This window comes from Monopterus albus, unplaced genomic scaffold (genome assembly GCF_001952655.1).
Source record: "Monopterus albus unplaced genomic scaffold, M_albus_1.0 scaffold14.1, whole genome shotgun sequence".
NCBI classification, from domain to species: Eukaryota; Metazoa; Chordata; class Actinopteri; order Synbranchiformes; family Synbranchidae; genus Monopterus; species Monopterus albus.
In genome coordinates, this window is record NW_018127894.1 from 32379 (window position 1) to 52085 (window position 19707).

Sequence of the window (19707 nt, forward strand, 5' to 3'; positions counted from 1 at the left end):
TAAGCCAGACTGAGACAATTTCAAGGCTGAGGAAACCTTTGCAGGTGTTTTGCATTAATTAGCTGACTAGATTGGGACACAGGGAGCCTACAATGTTGAACTTTGTCATGATATTCTAATTTTGTGAAATACTGGATTTGGGTTTTTTTTGTCTTTAATCCATAATCATCAAAATTGAAACAAATAAAGGCTTGAAATATTTCACTTTGTGTGTAGTGAACTAATATAACATACAAGTTTCACTTTTTGAAACAAATTATTGAAATAAATGGACTTTTCCTCGATATTCAAATTTTTTGGCACATACCTGTAAGTGTGAAGATGGGGGCCAGCTGATCAGCGCAAGCTTTCAGGCAACTGGCAACTCAGCAGTGCTTTACCTTTGAAATGCATGAGGATGAAGGACTGTGGTTCTTGTTACCACTGCTAACTCTGAGAGACGAGACAGTCCAAGTAACTTCAAAACAGTGCTGATTTATTCAAAGGATCACAGGTAAAATTAACATTACACACTCAGGTATCTTGCACCTCCAAACTGCTCGCAGGCAGATGTAAGATGAAAGACCCTGAACCCACCAGGCCTATACATTATATCCCTTCGGTTGGGCTAGCCCCATACTACCCAGAAACGTCAACCGAGATGTCTCTCTTGCCAGCTTTGCAGCTGGTCATAGCAGTAGTCAAAACATGAAGCAAATCAATGTGTGTGTGTGTCTGTTGATTAAGTGGTGTGTAGCTAAAAACATTCTCACAGACTTCTAGTACATGTCGTGATATTAAACATAAGAACATATTATGGCTAAGGCTACAGTTATACACGTCATAATAATAATATTAAACACCCTGTCTGCTGACAGACATCAACTCTTCTCTCTAGTTATCCTTGACCAGATGTACCCTGTAGAAACTCATGAGCATGACTAAGCATTTAACAGTCTAACTAGACATCCTATCTCCACTAAACATTTCTAATACATAAAGTATCTATCCAAGTTCTATCTGACTAAAAATACCTAACAAGGACTTTTAGAATACAATGAATTTAATTAAGTTCACCTCCACAATAAAAGTATGTTAAATGTAATGCTATATTCTGTGCCAAAAATAAACCTAAAAATGTCTTATTTTGTTCAACCAATAAATCCAAAGATATTCAGTTTATTTTCATGTATGGATGAATATGTATGTAGAAAAGCATAAATTCCTCATAAAAACGGTGGAACCAGAAAATGTTGGTGAGTTTTTCTTCAAGTTGTTGCTCATAGGTTTTCTATAAATGAATTGACTGGTTGCAGTTTACTGAATATCTTATCTGTATTTAATGTATCGGAAATCTTTTACGTGGTATAAAAAGTACGCAAGCAAATACAAATATCTCACATTTGTACAGTAGATTGAAGCAAACGAACCTGATGTTGAAAGACAATAGCTGTGAACGTTTCTGGTGTTGTTTATGATATGCCTTAATTCCAGTCCCCGCTCTCTCGGACTGCCCTGTGATGCAAAACTGTCACCCCTACCCACTACTGCGCCATAGGCATTACGTTACGTTAGCTCGGTGGGGTGGCTAGAAGAAAGCTAGCTCGCAGCTTAGAGGAGCGAGTCGCTTGTGCTCTGAAGAGACGGCTTAAGTAACAATTTGCCCGATTTTACCGAAAGCAAGACATTTTACTCGTAAAGGTCGTGGTGAGTATTTTGTTCCCAGACATTTTTCATTTTTCCTTCCTTTTTCTTTTCTTTTTGGATTTTTTCAACGATGCTTTTTCTATTTTGCGAGTGGACAATACGTAATGTGCTGGCTAGCGAGGTAGCTAGCAAGCATAGCTAACTTGGAGACGCTCAGCCTTCTCGAACACAGAGTCGATGGTTGTGGTTTTTAGAAAAACGGCGCTTTGGATGCATCTTAGTTACGATTTCACCCCCTTTTTGCAAGTTTGTGTAGCTTTGTTTTTGTAGAGTTTATTGTGGAGACTTTTCCTTAACTGGACTGATTTGTTTTTGGCTCACCTTTCAGCTAGCCCATTAGCTAGCTAGCTAACTGGCTAACAAGCTCCTTTGGTTTGATAGAGGCAGCTTCATCGTCATCTATGATTGAATGCTGATTATCAGGATTTTGCAGGCTTTGGTTTTTGCAAACAAGGAACTGGTTTGATTGCTGTGTAACATTGTTTTTTTTTAAGCTTTTTAATTGGTATGTGGCTAACGTTAGCCATGCTAGCCGGAGCCAACCAGGCTAGCGCAGGGCCTGTGTTTCACACTAAAGCCTGGAGGTGGCGCTGTCGCGGTCCAGGCGGGTGTGTTGTGGATTGGTTAGGTAATTTTTGATATTCCCGTCTGCTTTTCTGGCTCATTCTACTCAGTCAGCTTGTTTTTTTTTTTTTTTTAAGTGTGGAGTGGTTTTTCCCTGTTTTTCTCCCATGATGAAGTTTTTGGAAGTTTTGGACTGCCAGTGACCACAGTTTTGACACATAACGTTACAAATACACATCTTATGATTAATAATTAAACGTTTGTTTATCTGAAAGCGTATTATGGCTGTTTATGTGCATCAAAATCAACTCACGCCTTCCCATTCACTCCTAGGCCAGAGGTACACCCATAAGTTCCCTTTTAGTAGTTTAATTAAATGCTAATGGGAAAAATATCTTAACTTTACATTAGGTGCAAAATACAAAGAAATGCAAAACACATCAACAGAGATTGTTCTGTCAGGACTAGCATAAATGCAGCTATTCAAGTATGCATGTATTCAGTTCCATTAAAAGAGGCCTTAGACGATCAGAAAAGTTCAGCCTCATATCTGGGTTGAGATCCCATTAAGTACATTATGAAGAATTAATGTATATGTCAATATAATAAATACATGTAAGCCTTACTGTTTCTTGGTCATTCTTGAATGGTTATGACCATGAAAAAGATCTTGAATTGAATTTCTTTGGTGTTAAAAAAAGTACACACTGTATAGTCATTTTGCATTTATCACATTACTGAGTGAAATAGTGGCATTTCTATTTTTCTAGAAAATTCATTTTAGAAGGTTTATTGGGTTAAGAGTAATCATGGCAGTTCTATTTATCTTACATTTCCCACATTGAGTTTTCAAAGGTAGTAACCTGGGTAATATGTTACTGCACACTGATGCTCCATGTTTAAGATTTATGAAATAAATGGGAACACTAAATTGTGTATTGCCAAAACCACTCCATGAAAATGTCCTATCAAATTTTATAATTTTTCTCATTTAGTCATAGTTGCCAAGCTGCCGCAGGTAAATCAGCAATCAGCATTTGCTTTGTTTGTATAAACATAAAAATGCCTTTCACACTGTAGGTTTATACAATTTGTCAGTTTAAGATTTAGGAACCTAAGCTTAAAGATATTTATTTATTTATACTTTATTGACATGCTTCAACTTGTTCCTCTGCTGACATTAGTCTGAAAGCATTTCACAAACTCCTTTCTGAACTCTGAGGGCTACACAAACATAAGCACATGTGGACCAATTAGGGCCTGCTTGTTTCTTGATATGAATGTAATGCTTTTGTGTGTAGTCCCAGGTTTACATTAGTTACTCTTGGATCTCTTTTCTATTCTGGCATTTCACGTAGCTTATTTTCACCAGCTCTAGTTAAACATTATTAGTCAGGTTATAGTCCCAAAGTGGCCAGTTGTAATGGGGAGTTTTTTTATTTCCTTAAACTGTGTTACTGTGTTTGCCTCATCACTGAGTCCTTTACACTCAGTCAACCAGGTAAGATTTGGTACAAGATAACCCTGCTCAGCTTGACTGAGGTGTGTTTTCTGTCACCTCAGTATAAATCGCGAGGGGCGAAGGTGAAGGTCAAGACACCAGCCCAACCAAACTGACCCCAGCCCACAGTGTCAAACGTCAGGCAGACGACAGCCCTGCACACAGACGCTATGGAGTGAGTGATGAATGTTCAGCCCCCTGTCAGCTGGTTGTGGGGAGGGGGTCACTGTTGATGCCACTACTGTTTTCATGTTTGTATGAAGGCTCATGTTCCAAAGCTCTGGGCTTCACTGACTACTCACATGCCCTTAATAGTGGATATAGAACATAGCGCAGGTGGGCTTTACAGTACCGGAAGAGTAAATACTTTGACCCTGGAAGTGCCCAGTTAACGTAATGTGTGGTACGGTTTGTGCTTTACAAACTCAGATAAATCCCATGTCCTGTGGAGAATACAGTATGTTGACTGGTGCTGCAGTGATTAGAGGATTTCCAGAGAGTGAATCAGCAGCTGCTTTTGATTAAGAAATAAATTTTAAAAATAAATAAATATAGCAGCATCTACTGGTTTTAGTGTGCCAGATGCAAAGCTGTTTTTTTTTTTTGTTTTTGTTTTTTTTTTGTTTTATGAGAAAATGGTTAATAGATTAGTGGGGAAATAATTGGCAGATTAATCAATAATGAAAAAATGTTAATTGCAGCTTTGTTAGTAATAAAATAAAGTATCGTGATATAAGACCCGGCTGACCAGGATTTGAGTTTCTTAATATCATGGCCTAGTTTAAATGGTAAAAGTGTGATAAACTCCCGCACTCCGTCTTGTTTAGGCTAAACATTAAATCCACAGTATTTTGGTTTGACTGACCATTGAGTATGTGGCGTTTAAGTGGTGCGTTACATCTGCTGTACATGCTTTGCTCTTGTGTTCATCTGAATTATCCCCAGAGACAATATCACTCACCCTTAATTTAAGACAGTGAAAACACCAGTACACGTCCAGAATTTCGGTTAATGAATTAAAATTCAGTAAGATTTCTTTCAGACCCCTCAAACTATAAACGGGGTCTATCTCACTGGTTGGGGAAAAAGTCCTGCTGCAAACCTGTTTTAATATTCTGTCAACGTTCAGTTGGTCGCAGGTGGAAGTGAGGAGTGGTTACCTGCGTTTAACTATGTGGTGTATCACAGTATTACTGTCACAAAGACGTGATGCTACTTGTTCGCCATCAGAGGGGATGTCTGTTGCAGTGCTGCATGCCTTACCTCTCTCCATCCTCAGACGCTGAAACATCCTGTGGGAAAACACTGTTGATGGTTTTTATGTGGTGTCTTATTCCGTCTGCAGGTGTTGCTTTTATAGTCTTTGAAATGAACCACTCAAGTGGTGCTCACTTAGAGTGAATGTCCAGTAGTATTTAGGATTCTCATTGTGATCAGGCTAATGTTGAACCTCCTGTTCTTGTACACTCATATAATACTGTGTGGTTTGCAAGTTACTCTTAGTTACGTGATGTCCGCAGCACCACACCTCTTATACTAGAATAACAAACAAATGATGGTAACATTCTGACTTGAGTGTTTGCTACTCTTACATTTGGTTCTTGTGGACTAAACGATGATGACTGAGGGACCAAGTCAGTTTGTTGCCAGTACCAGTACTCAAATCCCAGTTACCATGTCCAGTATGTTGTGCTTCAAACATGGATGTTTAAATGTGACCTTGAGTTATTGGACATAATTTCACTGTTTTGTTTGTTGTTGTTTTTTTTTTTGTTTTTTTTTTTTTTCAAAAATAGCTTTTAGTGGCAGTTGAGATGATTTTATTTTTACATTTAGACTGGGAGGAAATTATGAAGCCACTATAGAAGCCTATAAGTATTAACCAAGGAAAGGCTGATGACAATTCCTTGCTAATTTCAAGGCATCAAAATAAGGATGATTTTGCACTCATGCCTGCTGTTAGTACAGTCAGGGTAACCCAGAAGGTTGCAGTTTATCCCTTTGTTCAGCATGTGTTTACTTTTGACTTAAACTTTTTTTATACTCTCCCAGGAAACCACTGCTGTTCACATGCTGTTGTCCAAACAGCCGGGCACTGTCCAGGATTTGACGTTCATATTTTACTGGTTCATGCCACTAAACCTGAGATTTGTGTCTGTGTCTTCCCGCTAGTCGTTCGCCCTCCACCTCCAGCCTCATGGCCAGCAGCAACGTCACCAACAAGACCGACCCGCGCTCCCTCAACTCCCGGGTCTTCATTGGCAACCTCAACACCCTGCTAGTCACCAAGGCAGATGTCGAGGCCATCTTCTCCAAATACGGCAAGATCGTAGGCTGCTCTGTCCACAAGGGGTACGCATTCGTTCAGTACTCCAATGAGAGGAACGCCCGAGCTGCTGTCGCCGGGGAGGATGGGAGGATGATTGTTGGACAAGTGCTTGGTAAGGATTCACTTTTTCAACCTTCTGCATTTTAACACAGGATTTTACCAGTAAACCCATTTAGGGCCTTTATATTATGCTCTCTCATGACTGTACTTTTGATATAAAATGCGACTAGACCTTAGAAAAACTATCTTCTTTAAGTAGGTGTCAGCAGGATAGTGAGTCCAAAAATGTAATCAGTCAGACAAGAGCTCTGTGTGCACCCGCTGCCTTCCTGGAACTTAATTTTAGTATCACCTCTTGAGGTGTGCTGACATTTAGCTCCCCAGATGCTCCTCCAAAGCAGGTGGAGGGCAGTGGAAACAAACACAGAGCCCTTGACAAATGTTATATACTGCTTGACGCGTTTCAGTAGGTTCCTGTATTGTCAGAATGCTATGAATGATCTGTGGTCTGTTTTCTCTCAGACATCAATCTGGCTGGAGAACCCAAACCACACAGGTCAAAAACCACCAAACGCTCCGCTGGAGACATGTACAGGTTAGTCACCGTTATAGTTACATTAATGCTGCAGGTAAAATAACATTAGTAAGCAAACACTGAAAATGGAAAGTGAACCTAAACTCACCTCTCTTGAGAAGACACCTTTGCAAAACAATGCAATAACAATATCACCTGACTCCATGTTTACTTACAAATCCTTCTCATTATTCTTCCTGAACAGCAGTTCCTCATTTGACCTCGACTATGACTTTCAGAGAGATTATTACGATAGGTGAGTAGAATCTTTCTACTTGTCTCCCAGTTTGAAAAGATAACACAAAGCACACTCCAAAATGACAGGTCATCTTCTGTCACCTGTCAGTTTTTAATTTCTGTAGTTTCTGAGATTTCTGTCCTTCTTGACTAATAACAGCAGTTTGTTTCTCTGTGCCCACAGGGCTGTCACTGTGCTTGCACATAGTGTTTTTAATGGTTACAATGTTTCCATTTTCACCCCTGCTGTAGATTCTCACCACAAAGTGCTGAGAATGTCTTTTCTCCGTTTGAAACCAGAATGTACTCGTACCCCTCCCGTGTTCCTGCTCCCCCTCCCCCCTTGTCGCGGGCTGTCATCCCATCCAAGCGCCCGCGGGTCAGCCTCAGGGGAGGAAGGAAGCGGCGCAACAAGAGCGGAGTTTCCTCCAAGAGCAGCCAGCGGATCTCCTCTTCCAGAACAAGTACGTGTCCCTCACTGGCTCCTGTAATTTGTGCTCAACTGTTTGATTCCACTTTCTAAAGAACTGAAACTAAAGGAAAGTCATTCAACTTATTATTATTATTATTATTCAGAAAAAAACAAGCAACACTTGAGTGTTGTTGGTGCTGAAACAATTGGCCATCAGAAATTAACCACTGACTATTTTGTTTATTGAATAACTGTTGGGTTGGTTATTATCTGGTTCTAGTGCCAATAATGAAAATAATGGTTATTTACAGTCCTGTTTTGACCTACTGGTAATAGTTGTAGCCTTGCACGCACACCGTTTTATCTGTGCACAGTTTATTTATATTTGGTGGACAGTTATGTCTGATTTTTAGCACTTTCTCTCTGTCACACTTGACTCCAACTGTTGAGTCTTCCTCACACTCATCCTCCCTCCCATTTCTGTGCAGTGAAAGTGGATGAGCTGCAGACCATCAAGAGGGAACTGACCCAAATCAAAAGCAAAGTGGATGACCTGCTGGACAACTTGGAGCGCATGGAGAAGGACCACAGCAAGAAGTCTGGTATTTTGGGGCTCTTAACCATAAATCTGCAGTACAAAAAGAGCAGTCATACAGTCATTTTTAAAAACTTTGATAGTCAAATAGTCTTCTAGACACAGATCAAAGGTTGGCTCCTGCTTCTGTTCCAAATCAACAGACAACCAGATGACTTGCTGCTCATTTAATATGTTTAGTAATAAGTTCTGAATGTGCCTCCATGTTTGCCAGAAGCTAAGAGCATGAAAACGGAGCCAGGAGAGGTGACATCACCTCCACACACAAGCAACAAGAAGGATGATGGGCTGAAGAGGGAGAGGGAGAGCCAGGAGATCAATGACTCGGATGAGGAGGAGGAAGAGGAGGGAGATCTGCTGGAGGAGGAAGAGGTGAGGAAGGGGTCATCCAGGAACCCTTTTCACAAAAGCATTGTGAAGCGGGTGAGGGAGTTAACTGTCAGGCCTCAACAAGTGATTGTCATTCATTACACATTAATTTAAGCATTGTTAGTAAATATTAAAGACCAAAACATTTCCCTTTTTATCCTGTGTCTTAACATTGTCTTTCTGTAGACAGTGTATAAATCATCTGTTTTCTATAGGAACTGTTTTACTCTCTGCTCTATAAATTATTAAATGATGATTAAAATTGCAACACTAATAGTCCTCAGGATGAAGATCCATCTGTTTCTGCCTTGTCAAACTGCAGGTGAAGAGTCGGGAGAGGGAGGAGGAGGAGGAAGACGAGGAGGAGGAGGAGGAAGAAGGAGAGCATGTGGAAGGTGACGACGACGATGCTGATAGTGTCAACGGGGAAGAGGACTCGTAAGATCGGTCCACACCGACGCATGCAGCGTACACTCGGCATCTCGCAACAACTCGGACTCGTATTTTAAACACTCATATTGTAGATACAAAAAGCATAGGTGCACACAGACACAAGCATGGTGCACAGTCTGTCATTACGTTGTCCCTAAGGCTGATTTGTTTTGTTTTATTTTGCCCAGTATCACTGTAACAGGAGTAACTAGCTGTAATTTTGGGTTTGTGTTTTTACTGCGTAGTTGTTTGTCTTCAGGAGGAGGCACAAATGTGGACTGTAAATGTTCTCAGAGACGACAGCTCGACGGACATGTCTTGATGCAAGCACAGGAGCTCAGCTACAAAAGACTGTTTTTAGGTTCAACGTGTTTGTTTGGCCTTGTGTGTCTGTACTATGTCAGTTTTTTATACTATTTAGTTTAACTGTCAACAAATAAATTGCGATAAAATATTAAAATTTAATGTGCTGTTGTGTTTTTCTGCAGCCCACACACAGCAACAAAGGTTTTGTAGTTAAAATGAAATGGACTAAACTGAACCTGTGTCCATTTATCTAAGTCAAAACGACATTCAGTTTTTATTTAAAACAGGAGCACTTTCATCTGTGAAATATCCCCTGAGAATAACCTGTTTTATGAAAACCTTTAAAAGAGCTGTATAAGCAAAGTATGCACTACTAAATGGAAACTATAGTACAGTATATTTCATAAAATCCTGCTGTCCCTGAGAGTGGAATATAACTTGACTAATACTAATGCTTGTGTCAGTATAGTAGTAATATCTGCCTTACTGGAACTTATTTTTAAAAACAGAGTAATCAGCATTAATAGTCTGTATAAAAAAAAAAAAAGCCATAATATCGTTGATCTTCAACCCGCCACTGTTATTGCTGCTTTCAGCCAGGAGGTGGCAGTGGTGTCCTAACAAATGAATGGTGACACTGGGGTTAATGTGAAATGGTTGAATTTGACCAGAAGACCAATAACGGGTTCATAGACCATGAGGCCTCTGAAGAACTCTTCTGCCAGGAGGCTGTCTGGCACAGACGGTGGTTAAAGTCTGTAGGTAGCATCACTTTGTCCTTGGATCATGCCAGTGTTTATTACTCTCTGTCCTCGGTGCAGGTTGCATTCCTTTCATTAGTAAATGTAATATGCCTGCAACATCTGTTCTCTTTAGCTTTGGTCAAGGGCTGAACAGTTGCTGTTATAGACACACAGGAAATAAAGACAGGTGATCCATAAAAGCAGGGAACTCACCATAGACATCTGGTGCACATGCAGGTGTTGTATTTGTCAGCAGACATGTTGACAAGAAAAGTTGGTTTAAATAATGTCAGTGATGCCTTCATTCCATCTACAGTTGATGTCAGAGGTTTACATACACTTAGGCTGAAGTCATTAAAACTGACTTTTTTTTTAAATCACTCCACAGATGTCGTGTTAACAAACTCTCATTTTGGCAAGTCAGTTAGGACGGGCACTTTGTGTATGACACAAGTAATTTTTCCAACAGATGTTTACAGATAGATTATTTCACTTATAATTCACTATGTTACATTTCCAGTGGGTCAGAAGTTTACATACACTCAGATGACTGGGCCTTTAAACAGACTGGAAAATTGCAGACAATGATGCCGTGGCTTTAGAAGCCTTCTGATTGGCTAATTGACATCACTTGAGCCAATAGGAGGTGCAGCTGGGGATGTATATTAAGGCCACCTTCAAACTCAGCACCTCTTCGTTTGACATCGTAGGAAAATGAAAAGAAATCAGCCAAGACTTCAGAAAGTGTGGACCTCCACAAATCTGGTTCATTCTTGGGAACGATTTCCAAACGCCTGAAGGTGCCACGTTCATCTATACAAACAGTAGTACCCGAGTACAAACACCATGAGACAACACAGCCATCATATCACTCAGGAAGGAGATGAACGTACTTTGGTCTGAAAAGTACAAATCAATCCCAGAACAACACCAAAGGACCTCGTGAAGACACTGGAGGAATCAAGTACCCATGCATTTATGTCCACAGTAAAACGAGTCCTATATCAACACAACCTGAAAGGCTGCTCAGCAAGGAAGAAGCCACAGCTCCAAGACTGCAGTTTGCAGCTGCACATGTGGATAAAGACCTTACTTTCTGGAGAAATGTCCTCTGGTCTGATGAAACAAAAATGAAACCTGACTCGGTTCCACCAGCTCTGTCAGGAGGAATGAGCTCAAATTCTTGTAAGAACCTTGTGGAAGGCATCCCGAAAGCTAAACAATTTAAAGGCAGCGCTACCAAATACTAACTGAGCGTATGTAAACTTCTGACCCACTGGGAATGTGATGAAAGAAATAAAAGCTGAAAAGAAAATCTTTTTCTCTATTATTATTCAGACATTTCACATTCTTAAAATAAAGCAGTGATCCTAACTGACCTAAGACAGGGAGTGTTTATAGGATTAAATGTCAGGTGCTGTGAAAGACTGAGTTTAAATGCATTTGGCTAAGGTGGATGTAAACATCTGGCTTTAACTGTGGATTATTGCACTGGGGAGTTTGCTGTTTTTTGTTGTACAGACAACATGGGTTAACTGTTTGTCAGAGTGATGCACGAGGGAAGAAACTGTCCTTGTGTCTGGTCGTTTTGGCGTACAGTGTCCTGTAGTGCCATCCATAGTGCAGGAGTTCACTAGGATCTGATGGGTCTGCAGAAATCTTCTCTGCCCTCCTAACCTGTTAATGATAGTAACAAGTTAGGGATACTGATATTGTGATCCCTCAGTTTTGCACTGTATTTACCCCTTGGCTGGGAACCACTGTGTTCTGATAAAGTCAACATGTCTGCTAATTTGTATCACGCAAAACCTTTATTTAAAAAAGCTTTCAATTGAAAACACTGGACAGAGCCCATGTATATGAAATGTGGGAACAATTTCAGTCTTAAAAACTTCATCAGATTTCCAGTGATATGTGTGGAGTTTATTTCTCACCGTAGCGAAAGCCTTTTTCCCAGCAGATATTTTTGACATCTGACCAGTAAAATCACCACTGTGATAACAATAAAATTACTGATGGCTGAATTCCACTTTGGTTCACTTTTAGGGCCCTGGTGTTTCTCACGCTGTCCCATCATCACACTGTCATTGCTGAATGGGACGTTTGAAGGGAGCAGAGCCATTGTTAATTACATGATTATTAGCAACACCTGCTTTTCCTGCTATGACAAGTCAAAATGTGAAGTGTGAAAAAGGTCTGGCAGTATTTTTGAATGATTTGATTGCACCTGAGGAGGGAGAGAGACGGGGAGAGACAGGATGGCAACTACAAAAGACCACTACCAGCTGTGTCCTGTGTCCAATTAAGGAGATGAAACCCTCCAACATGCATCCAGTTTTTCACGGAGAAAATGTTTCTTTGTGTTTGTGTGTTTGCACCCATCTGGTTTTGTTTGGAGCACTGTCCCAGAGGAGTTGATTACAGCTCTGTGCATCATCTCAGAAATCAGAAATATACTGTAACTCCAGCTTGGCGTTGCGCTGAGTGATCATGAGACGTTCCACTGCTTGTTTATCTCTTCTGTGTATTTCTGTCAATCTTAACAGTGTGAGGACAGGCCAGATGTTTGGCGGGTTGTCATGCAGTGTGTTCGTGTTTTGCCATGATTGGTACAACGGGACAGGGAGTGTACTTCATTTTCTGAATGTCAGTGAAGGTGGTGATGGGTGTATAATATTTGGCATCATTTGTTTACCCCTACAGAGCTCACAATTACAGAGATACCGTAGGAAAGTCTGCAGACCAAAAACCAGAAAATGGACAGTGTAAGATCAATACTGTGCACCGCAAACACACACAGTGCAAAATTATAGGGATTCCACTGGAAATAGAAATACCATAAAGTGAAAGTGGACCCATGTGAACTCACTAATAAGTACTAAAGACACTGTCAGTTGTTATATACTGGAAAATGATTAAATTATAGGGGAGAAGCCTGTGTTCGGATGATGCTCTTTTGCATACTTTTGGAGGTTCAATTCAATTTTAGGCTTGTTTCAGTGTCTTGCTCGAGGAGGTTTTGACCAGTGTATAGCAGGAGCTGATAATCAAACCACTAATGCTGTTATCAATGCCAGACTCACTGTCCCAAGTGAGCAACACACATGCCACAATATGAGTTCTGTTTACTTCAGCACCGGGACACTGAGACCGTATATGATACCATTAAAAAGGTTTGACGATAAAGAAGCAGATCACTGTAAATCTCACAGTGAAGACTAAGAACCCACTGTGATTTTCTGTAAATCACTGCAGCAATCAAAACTCTGACATAGTTAACTCAGAGATTCTACCTACTAAACATATTATCATAACATCTGCTTCAAAACTTTAATTTACCCAACAGTTGCAGCTAAAACAAACTGCAAAATGCACTGCAGGCCCAGAATTAGAAATATTACTTTACAGCGCAGATACAGTTAAAATAACATTATACTTTAAAAAGCACTAGAAGAAGTACTCAGATTGTTTACTTATGTAAAAGTAAAAATACTCAGTTACAAATAAAAGTCCTGTGTTCAAAATGTTACTTAAGTAAAAGTACAAAAGCGTTTTCATCACAATAGACCTACAGCAATCAAAACTAAAAGTACTCATTTTGCAGAAAGGCACATTTCACATATATGTCATATTACTGGATTATGCATTATTGTGTTCATCACTGTAATGTTGCAGCTGGTAAAGGTCGAAGTAATAACTGCCTTATATACTTTTTATTTCACTTTACATACTGCTTGTGAATTTCCCACTGGGGATCAATAAAGTCTTATGATAAGGCTATACTGTATTTTGTTTTATTAATCTGATTCTGAAAAGTAATATAAGATATCAAATAAATGTAGTGCCGGAAAAATGTACAATATTCGCCTCTAAATTGTCGAAGAATGAACTAGCAGAAATTAAAATACTCCAATAAAGTACAGACACATCCTCAGTACCTCAGTACTTGAGTAAATGTACTTTATTTTCTACCTCCACCACAGACGCATTAAATGAGCACTGTATAATGGCTGCGTCCAATTTTCTGTTTAATAAGGGAAATGCGTGTGCGTGCGTGAGTGCGCGCACGCAGATAGTGAGCCCGCGCTGCAGAGACAGTGGGGAGCACAATCCGCGTGCAGCCAGCGAGAGGCGAGGATCTGCACGGTCAGCTGTGAACAATGACGGTAAGAGCAGCGCCGCAAATGGCACTTTACCGCACGTATTGCGTGGTTCTTAAAAATGTTCTGACCCGCAGAAACAGTAATGATCACCAAGACGATGCAGTGCGATGTGCGTTTTGTTGTTTTCATGCAGATTTAATGTTCTTATTGCTCGTTAGATCGACACCCAGTCTGCTGAAATGATGTTTTTCTTTGGACAGTGATAGAACACAGTGTAAATGTTGGCTGAGACGTGTCATTGTTTGGTGGCTGAAGGATGTGTAGTGATACTTTACAACCACTGACATGTCAAGAGTTTATGATAAATGAGTACAAACTTTCCTAGATAGTAGAAATGTTACCAATTGTACCTTTTTGTATCTCAGATTTCTCAAGAACTTGTCCTGATTGTGCAACAGGATTTCAGGAAGGCAATTAACAGATATGCTGCTACAGTATATGCTGTAGTGAACTGTTACCCAAACGTTTCTCGGTGTGGTTTTCCCCCTTACTACTTATGGAACTCTTCCTTTCCACTCCTCTGCACTCCACTGATTTATGTAATGTAGCTGGAATGAAAAGTGCTGCGCAGGGGGTGGAAATCTGGCTCACTGAAAGTCAAACAGATGAGGAGGCTTGTTTTAATTGTTAGTCTCATGGTATGGCTGACATGGAGCTTGTGCTGGGGACTCCGGATTTATAGTCCCAGGCCAGTGTTCCCATTGCAACCAGGGCAGAATCACATTTAATTTGATTTTGTATCTTGTTTAATCTGGTGTATGTGACTATTAAAGCAGCAATAAACAAGGTTTGTACCTTACTGTAAAGTGCAATATGCCTGCATTATGCCTTTGGTAGGTTGATCAGGTTGTTGATCAATACCAGTGACTGATTATTTCACCAGATGCTCAGATTGTTTGTTCAAGTGCTCAAATGGAGCACGGCGCTACGAGAGACACTAGCAGCAAGCCAAGATTGGTTTCGCCTCACAAATATTTGTTTGCCCTGGCAGTGTTGTGTTCGCCTCGATTTCACACCAGGGGAATGAAACAGCAAAAGCATTTAGATTTAGTGAAGTGTTTTTCTATCACTGATTTTTCAAAATATAAATAATTGTTCCAGAACGTGTCACTGGGACACAAGTGGGAAAAAAAAGCTGGATCCACTGAGTCTCCATATTACTTGTCATTTCTTTAGTCCATTTGCTGCTGCACTGTTCAGTGCTGTGCAGATGTTTTAGGTACTGGAAGTAAAGAGGATGCTTTCAAAATAATACCATGAGTAACACCAGTTCTCCTCAGTACAGTTGCACAGTCAAAGTACTATTAGGTGGGTTGTTCCAACCATCTTGAAGGATGCGTCACAGTTCTTCTGTGGGTTCAGGCTGTCTCACTCTGTCTCTCCTTGTGAGCCCAGACGGACTCCATGATGATGAGATCAGGGCTCTCGGGGGGGCCACGGGTCGATCATGACACATTGGGCCCCTGGGGATAGACATGTACGTGAAAGGGCCCCACCCTTATACATAGAGGCAGCACTGAAAAAGAATCTCTTTAAAGTTGCCTATAGCATCTCTTTGTGATTGTTTAGTGTGTCTGTGAGCAGTTTGAGTCTCTTTGTGGTCATATTGTGTCTCTTGGTGGTCATTTTGCACCAGAATTAAATTTCTTGTTTTCAACATACTTGGCAAAAAAAAAAATTGATTCTGATTCTCCTTGTAGTCATTTTGCGGTTGTTTAGTATCTGTATGTGGATGTTGTGTGTCTCTTTGAGGACAATTTGCATCTCTTTGAGGTCGTTTTGTCTTTTTACAGTTGTGTGGTACGTCTTTGCAGACATTTTGTGTCTCTTTGTGGTCATATTGTGTGTGTGATCGTTTTGCTTCTCTAGATAGTCATTTTGCATCTCCTGGCAGTTATTTAGCATCTCTTTGCAGATGCTTTGTGTCTCAGATGACATTTTGCATCTTTTTGCAGATGTTTTTTGTGTCTCTTTATGATTGTTTTGTGTCTCTTTCTGGGATATTTTGCAGGCGGGCTCCAGGGCTCCCCTTGGCCCTCGGTCCACTGGGCCTGTGCAGGGTAGGACTGTTCAATAATCCCCTTTGTTCTTTATGACTTTGGCTCTATGTTTGGGCTCGCTGCCATCCTGCCAGATACAGGACTGTTTACTAAGGCAGTACTACAAATTTCAGTACAACACTTCAAGCAGACATTCATTCTTGACTTTGGATATAGCACAACAGTCTCAACTTATTTGCTTGTTTTGGGGCTTTCAGTCATGTCACATTAGTTTTAAACACTTCTTGTCAATATTGACTAAAAGCTGCCAGTTTGACAGTTTGTTCTGCAGCAGCTGACTCTCAAAACATATCTGACATGGCCAAAAGCTTTGGACAGGTGAGCGAGTGGACCTTGAGCTGAGCTTGTCCTGTCTCACGTGGTGCTTTGTTCCGAGACCAGGATTGTTACTATAACTACTTGAGTGGGAAAGTTCATTAGAAATAGCAGGCTGACCAAATAATGTTGACCCCAGGTCCGGCTTTTTAAACCATGAAGCTACAGCTAGCGGCTGGTTAGCTTCAATTAGCATAAAAACTGGAAACAGTTCACAGTTTACTAAATCTGCTTGTCTCTAAATTTGACTAATAAATTAACTCTTAATTGTTCCGTCTGTTAACAATTATAAAAGTGACATTTTGTGGTTTTACAGGGAGTTATGTGCTTTTGCTGTGCAGCTTCTCCTGTGGTTACCTCAATGTGTGAGACCGGGAAGAAATAGTTACACTACATAACTCCTCATGAAGCCACAAACTGTCGTTTTACATCTTTGCCTGCACACACTGTGCAGGTAGGTGTGCACAAGAAGGTAAACAGACAGGTACTGGAACCAGAAACCAAAACAGACTACAAGCAGGCTGGCAAGAATCAAACAACAAGAGAACACTGTGAAAACTCAGTGATCAGGCAAAGGACAAAGGGAAACAATCTGGTCTAGAAAGTGGGAGCAGGTGTGTAGTGCAGGGCAGTGTCAGGTGATTGGGAAAAGGGGAGACGCTTGATGCCTGGAGTGGGTATGACAGGAACCATGACAGTGCTAAGTTAACAGACTGTACTCCTAAAAACAAGACAGTGAGCGGGTGCCTCATAAGGACAAATGTTTACCTTCAGGCTACAAGCGCCTGTGGCAGCTGTAGTAGTTATGGCAGAGTCTGGGGTGGATGGCTAGGTCAGGAAAAGATCAGGCTTTAATGCAGGAAACTGCTATGTGTTCCATTTTTCTAATCAACAGTCGGCATTGTTTTTGAGATTACCATAATCGTTTCCTAATTTTGAGCATGTGTTTATTATTCCCTTAATGAAATTCTTTATTTCTAATCGAGATTATGATCTTTTCCTAAACCTAATCAGACTTTACCATTAGGGTTGTCACATCATAAAACTGCAGTGACATTTGTGACACAGACAAGTCACACTGACTAATCACGTCCTCGCTACAGCTCTGAACACTATACAACATCATACAGGAATTTAGTGGAATCACCTATTCTTTTCTTATTAATTTAATAAATATACAAATATTTATTTCAAGGTAACTCGACTTAAAATTTCTATTTTTACTTTCACGTTACCTCAGAACTTCAAAACATGAGCTTTTGACTTGAAATGATGAGTTGAATGAGTGGACTGTAGAGAGTTCACTCAGCTTATCAAAATAAATCTTCAAGAAAACATTGTTATTTTAGCAGAATTCCCACCATGCATTGTTTGAGAGTTAAAAACTCAGAAGAAAACTTGCTCTGTGTCTTTAATGCATGTTAAGATTCATAACCATGGTGACGGTTACCATGGCAGCCACCACCTATCCCCGCTTCTCCGTGTTACTTTCTGGTAAGCGGCTTCAGTCACTAAGTCCTTCAGAATAAATGAAGAACTGATTCTTCAGACTTAAAAAAGTAAAAGAAAAATCAATCAGTCAGTATGACAAAGCAGTTGTTGATTCAACTTAATATTTTATGAACTTGTTTTCTCGAGTTCAGTAAGTTCAGTAGCTCTGTTGATTTTTATTTTGTCCAAACTTATAAAACAGCTAATTATTCAATCTAAGTTCCATTAACTCACTTATGTTGAACCAGTGTAAAATGATTTACATTGGACTTGGGTGTCTTTCCTAATAGCTTGAAAAATTCTTTTAACCAGAATCCCCCCCCAAATAAAAACAAAAACCCTGAAGAGCAGAAGAAATAACGTCTCAATAAAGCTGCTTGGAAGCAATGATGAAACACCACCAGTGTTTTTTTTTTCTTTCTGTTTTTTATTGCGAAAGAGCTGCTGGTTATCTTCACAAAGCTTGGATAAAGCAGCCAATTGAAAGATGTGTTGAGAGAATTTTTTTCTTTGCTGACTTTTTGGAAATGTTATTAAAATTTGAGCCACATTTGGTTGGAAACAACTCATTACTGCAATTCCCTCTGGTGGCCCAACGAGGTCATTTGGAGTCAAAGCTTTGTTACTAATGTCTCTTTAATACCCATGTTTATATTACATAAAGCAAGATGACATAATGCATTTAATTAAGGGTTCAAAGTCGCAGAGAAGCTATGATCATATGGGATGTATTAGTGTTAAGCAAGAAACAAATTAGCTTTCTCTTTTGTAAATATTTGTTACCATGCCTCTGAAAAAAACACCCTGCAGTCTGAATTTGTCACGTCCCATCTCATGTTTGTTTGAACTCTTGCTTTATGATGGTTGTGCCTGTATTAATCGCATGCTGATGAAATGGTTTGTCGCTTATTTTCCTCAGCTGCCAGGTCCCCACATACCGTTCATGGACATTAACGGTGATTGTCCTACCAGCAGAGATCATTGTGGTCTGATTCAGTAATGTTATTCCTGGCCAGAGGTGCGTGCTATTTTGCAACACCCAAGGGTGACACAGCTGGTAATATGACCCTCTGCGTGTATCAGAGGTAACTGTTTCAACATTGTTTCTGGTGTACATTAACTGCAGGCTTAATGTCTTTTTAAATCTTGTTTACTTTGGAAATTATTACAACTTTTCTTCTTAGCACAGTCCAGTGAATTAGTGGGATTATAAAAGTTTCACTTAATACACAAAGGGTAGTTTATTCAACAAGATGATTATAAACTCCAGATTTTTGCTTGGGGTTATTCTCACAGTGCAAGAATGGAAAACAAATGTCTTAAAGATGTGTGTGTGTGTGTGTATTTATCCTCTATGGTTTAGATTTGAATCCATATTTATTTCATTTATCAGGCGAACCCTCCGTCTTCTGCGTGATTGATGTGATGATTCAGTGTTGGACTGAGGTGGACATGCTGTTGTGTTAAGGTCATTTAATTAAAGTAGCAATGCCACAATGTAAGAATAAGATGTTGATACATGATTGATTAACGTTGCAGCTGGTTGTGGTGACCCAAACACTCACTGTAAACAAAGCAGAGAGCTCGCCAATTAATTCGGTTCCTGTGATTCATAATGAAGAAACATGTCACCCAGTGCAGATGTGTGTTTTCAATCATTTTTAACAATGGAGCTCTATGGCACAGATTAATAATAATCCAGGTTGGAGACTGACAGACATTAATCGTGAGTAGAGGCAATTCATTGTTAGTGCTGTTCTCTGTGTGGGGAGTGATGAAAAAACTATTAATATAGAAAATGACCAGCCTTATTTTTTAACTGCTAAATGCTGCAGATTGTTCAGGGGCTTGTTAGTAAAGCTGTCTGTCTGAACCAAAATAGCAAAGTCAGTAGAAGCAACGAAATGATCCAGGCTCCACACATTTACAA

The 19707-nt window shown here is 40.0% G+C and overlaps 2 protein-coding genes across 7 annotated transcripts in view; both read left to right on the forward strand.

Annotated features, from left to right (window-relative positions):
• Positions 1–1523: 1523 nt before the first annotated feature.
• LOC109955424 (heterogeneous nuclear ribonucleoprotein C) lies at positions 1524–9159 on the forward strand. 5 transcript variants are annotated; one of them, XM_020591565.1, is made up of 9 exons: positions 1524–1686; positions 3814–3926; positions 5924–6192; positions 6603–6675; positions 6860–6910; positions 7192–7355; positions 7792–7905; positions 8116–8321; positions 8590–9159. In XM_020591565.1, the coding sequence occupies exons 2-9, from the start codon at positions 3922–3924 to the stop codon at positions 8707–8709; spliced, it is 1002 nt and encodes a 333-aa protein (XP_020447221.1). In that variant the 5' UTR covers positions 1524–1686; positions 3814–3921; the 3' UTR covers positions 8710–9159. The 5 variants fall into 5 exon arrangements, with proteins under 5 accessions (XP_020447221.1, XP_020447222.1, XP_020447219.1 ...); XM_020591566.1 differs by having other exon boundaries at positions 6863–6910; positions 8113–8321; XM_020591563.1 differs by having other exon boundaries at positions 1525–1686; positions 8113–8321.
• Positions 9160–13829: 4670 nt separating this feature from the next.
• The window catches only part of glis1a (GLIS family zinc finger 1a), a 37609-nt gene continuing 31731 nt past the window's right edge, over positions 13830–19707 (forward strand). Inside the window, exons 1-2 of one of the 2 annotated variants that reach the window (XM_020591577.1) lie at positions 13830–13914; positions 15923–15971. The gene's annotated coding sequence lies outside the window, so the exon portion shown is untranslated. The remainder of the gene's footprint in view (positions 13915–15922; positions 15972–19707) is intronic. The other variant, XM_020591576.1, reaches the window with a different exon arrangement.

Coding starts and splice junctions, on each gene's coding strand:
- LOC109955424 (XM_020591563.1), top strand. Junction 6,193..6,602: donor GATTGTTGGACAAGTGCTTG/GTAAGGATTCAC, acceptor GTTTTCTCTCAG/ACATCAATCTGGCTGGAGAA. Junction 6,911..7,191: donor CAGAGAGATTATTACGATAG/GTGAGTAGAATC, acceptor GTTTGAAACCAG/AATGTACTCGTACCCCTCCC.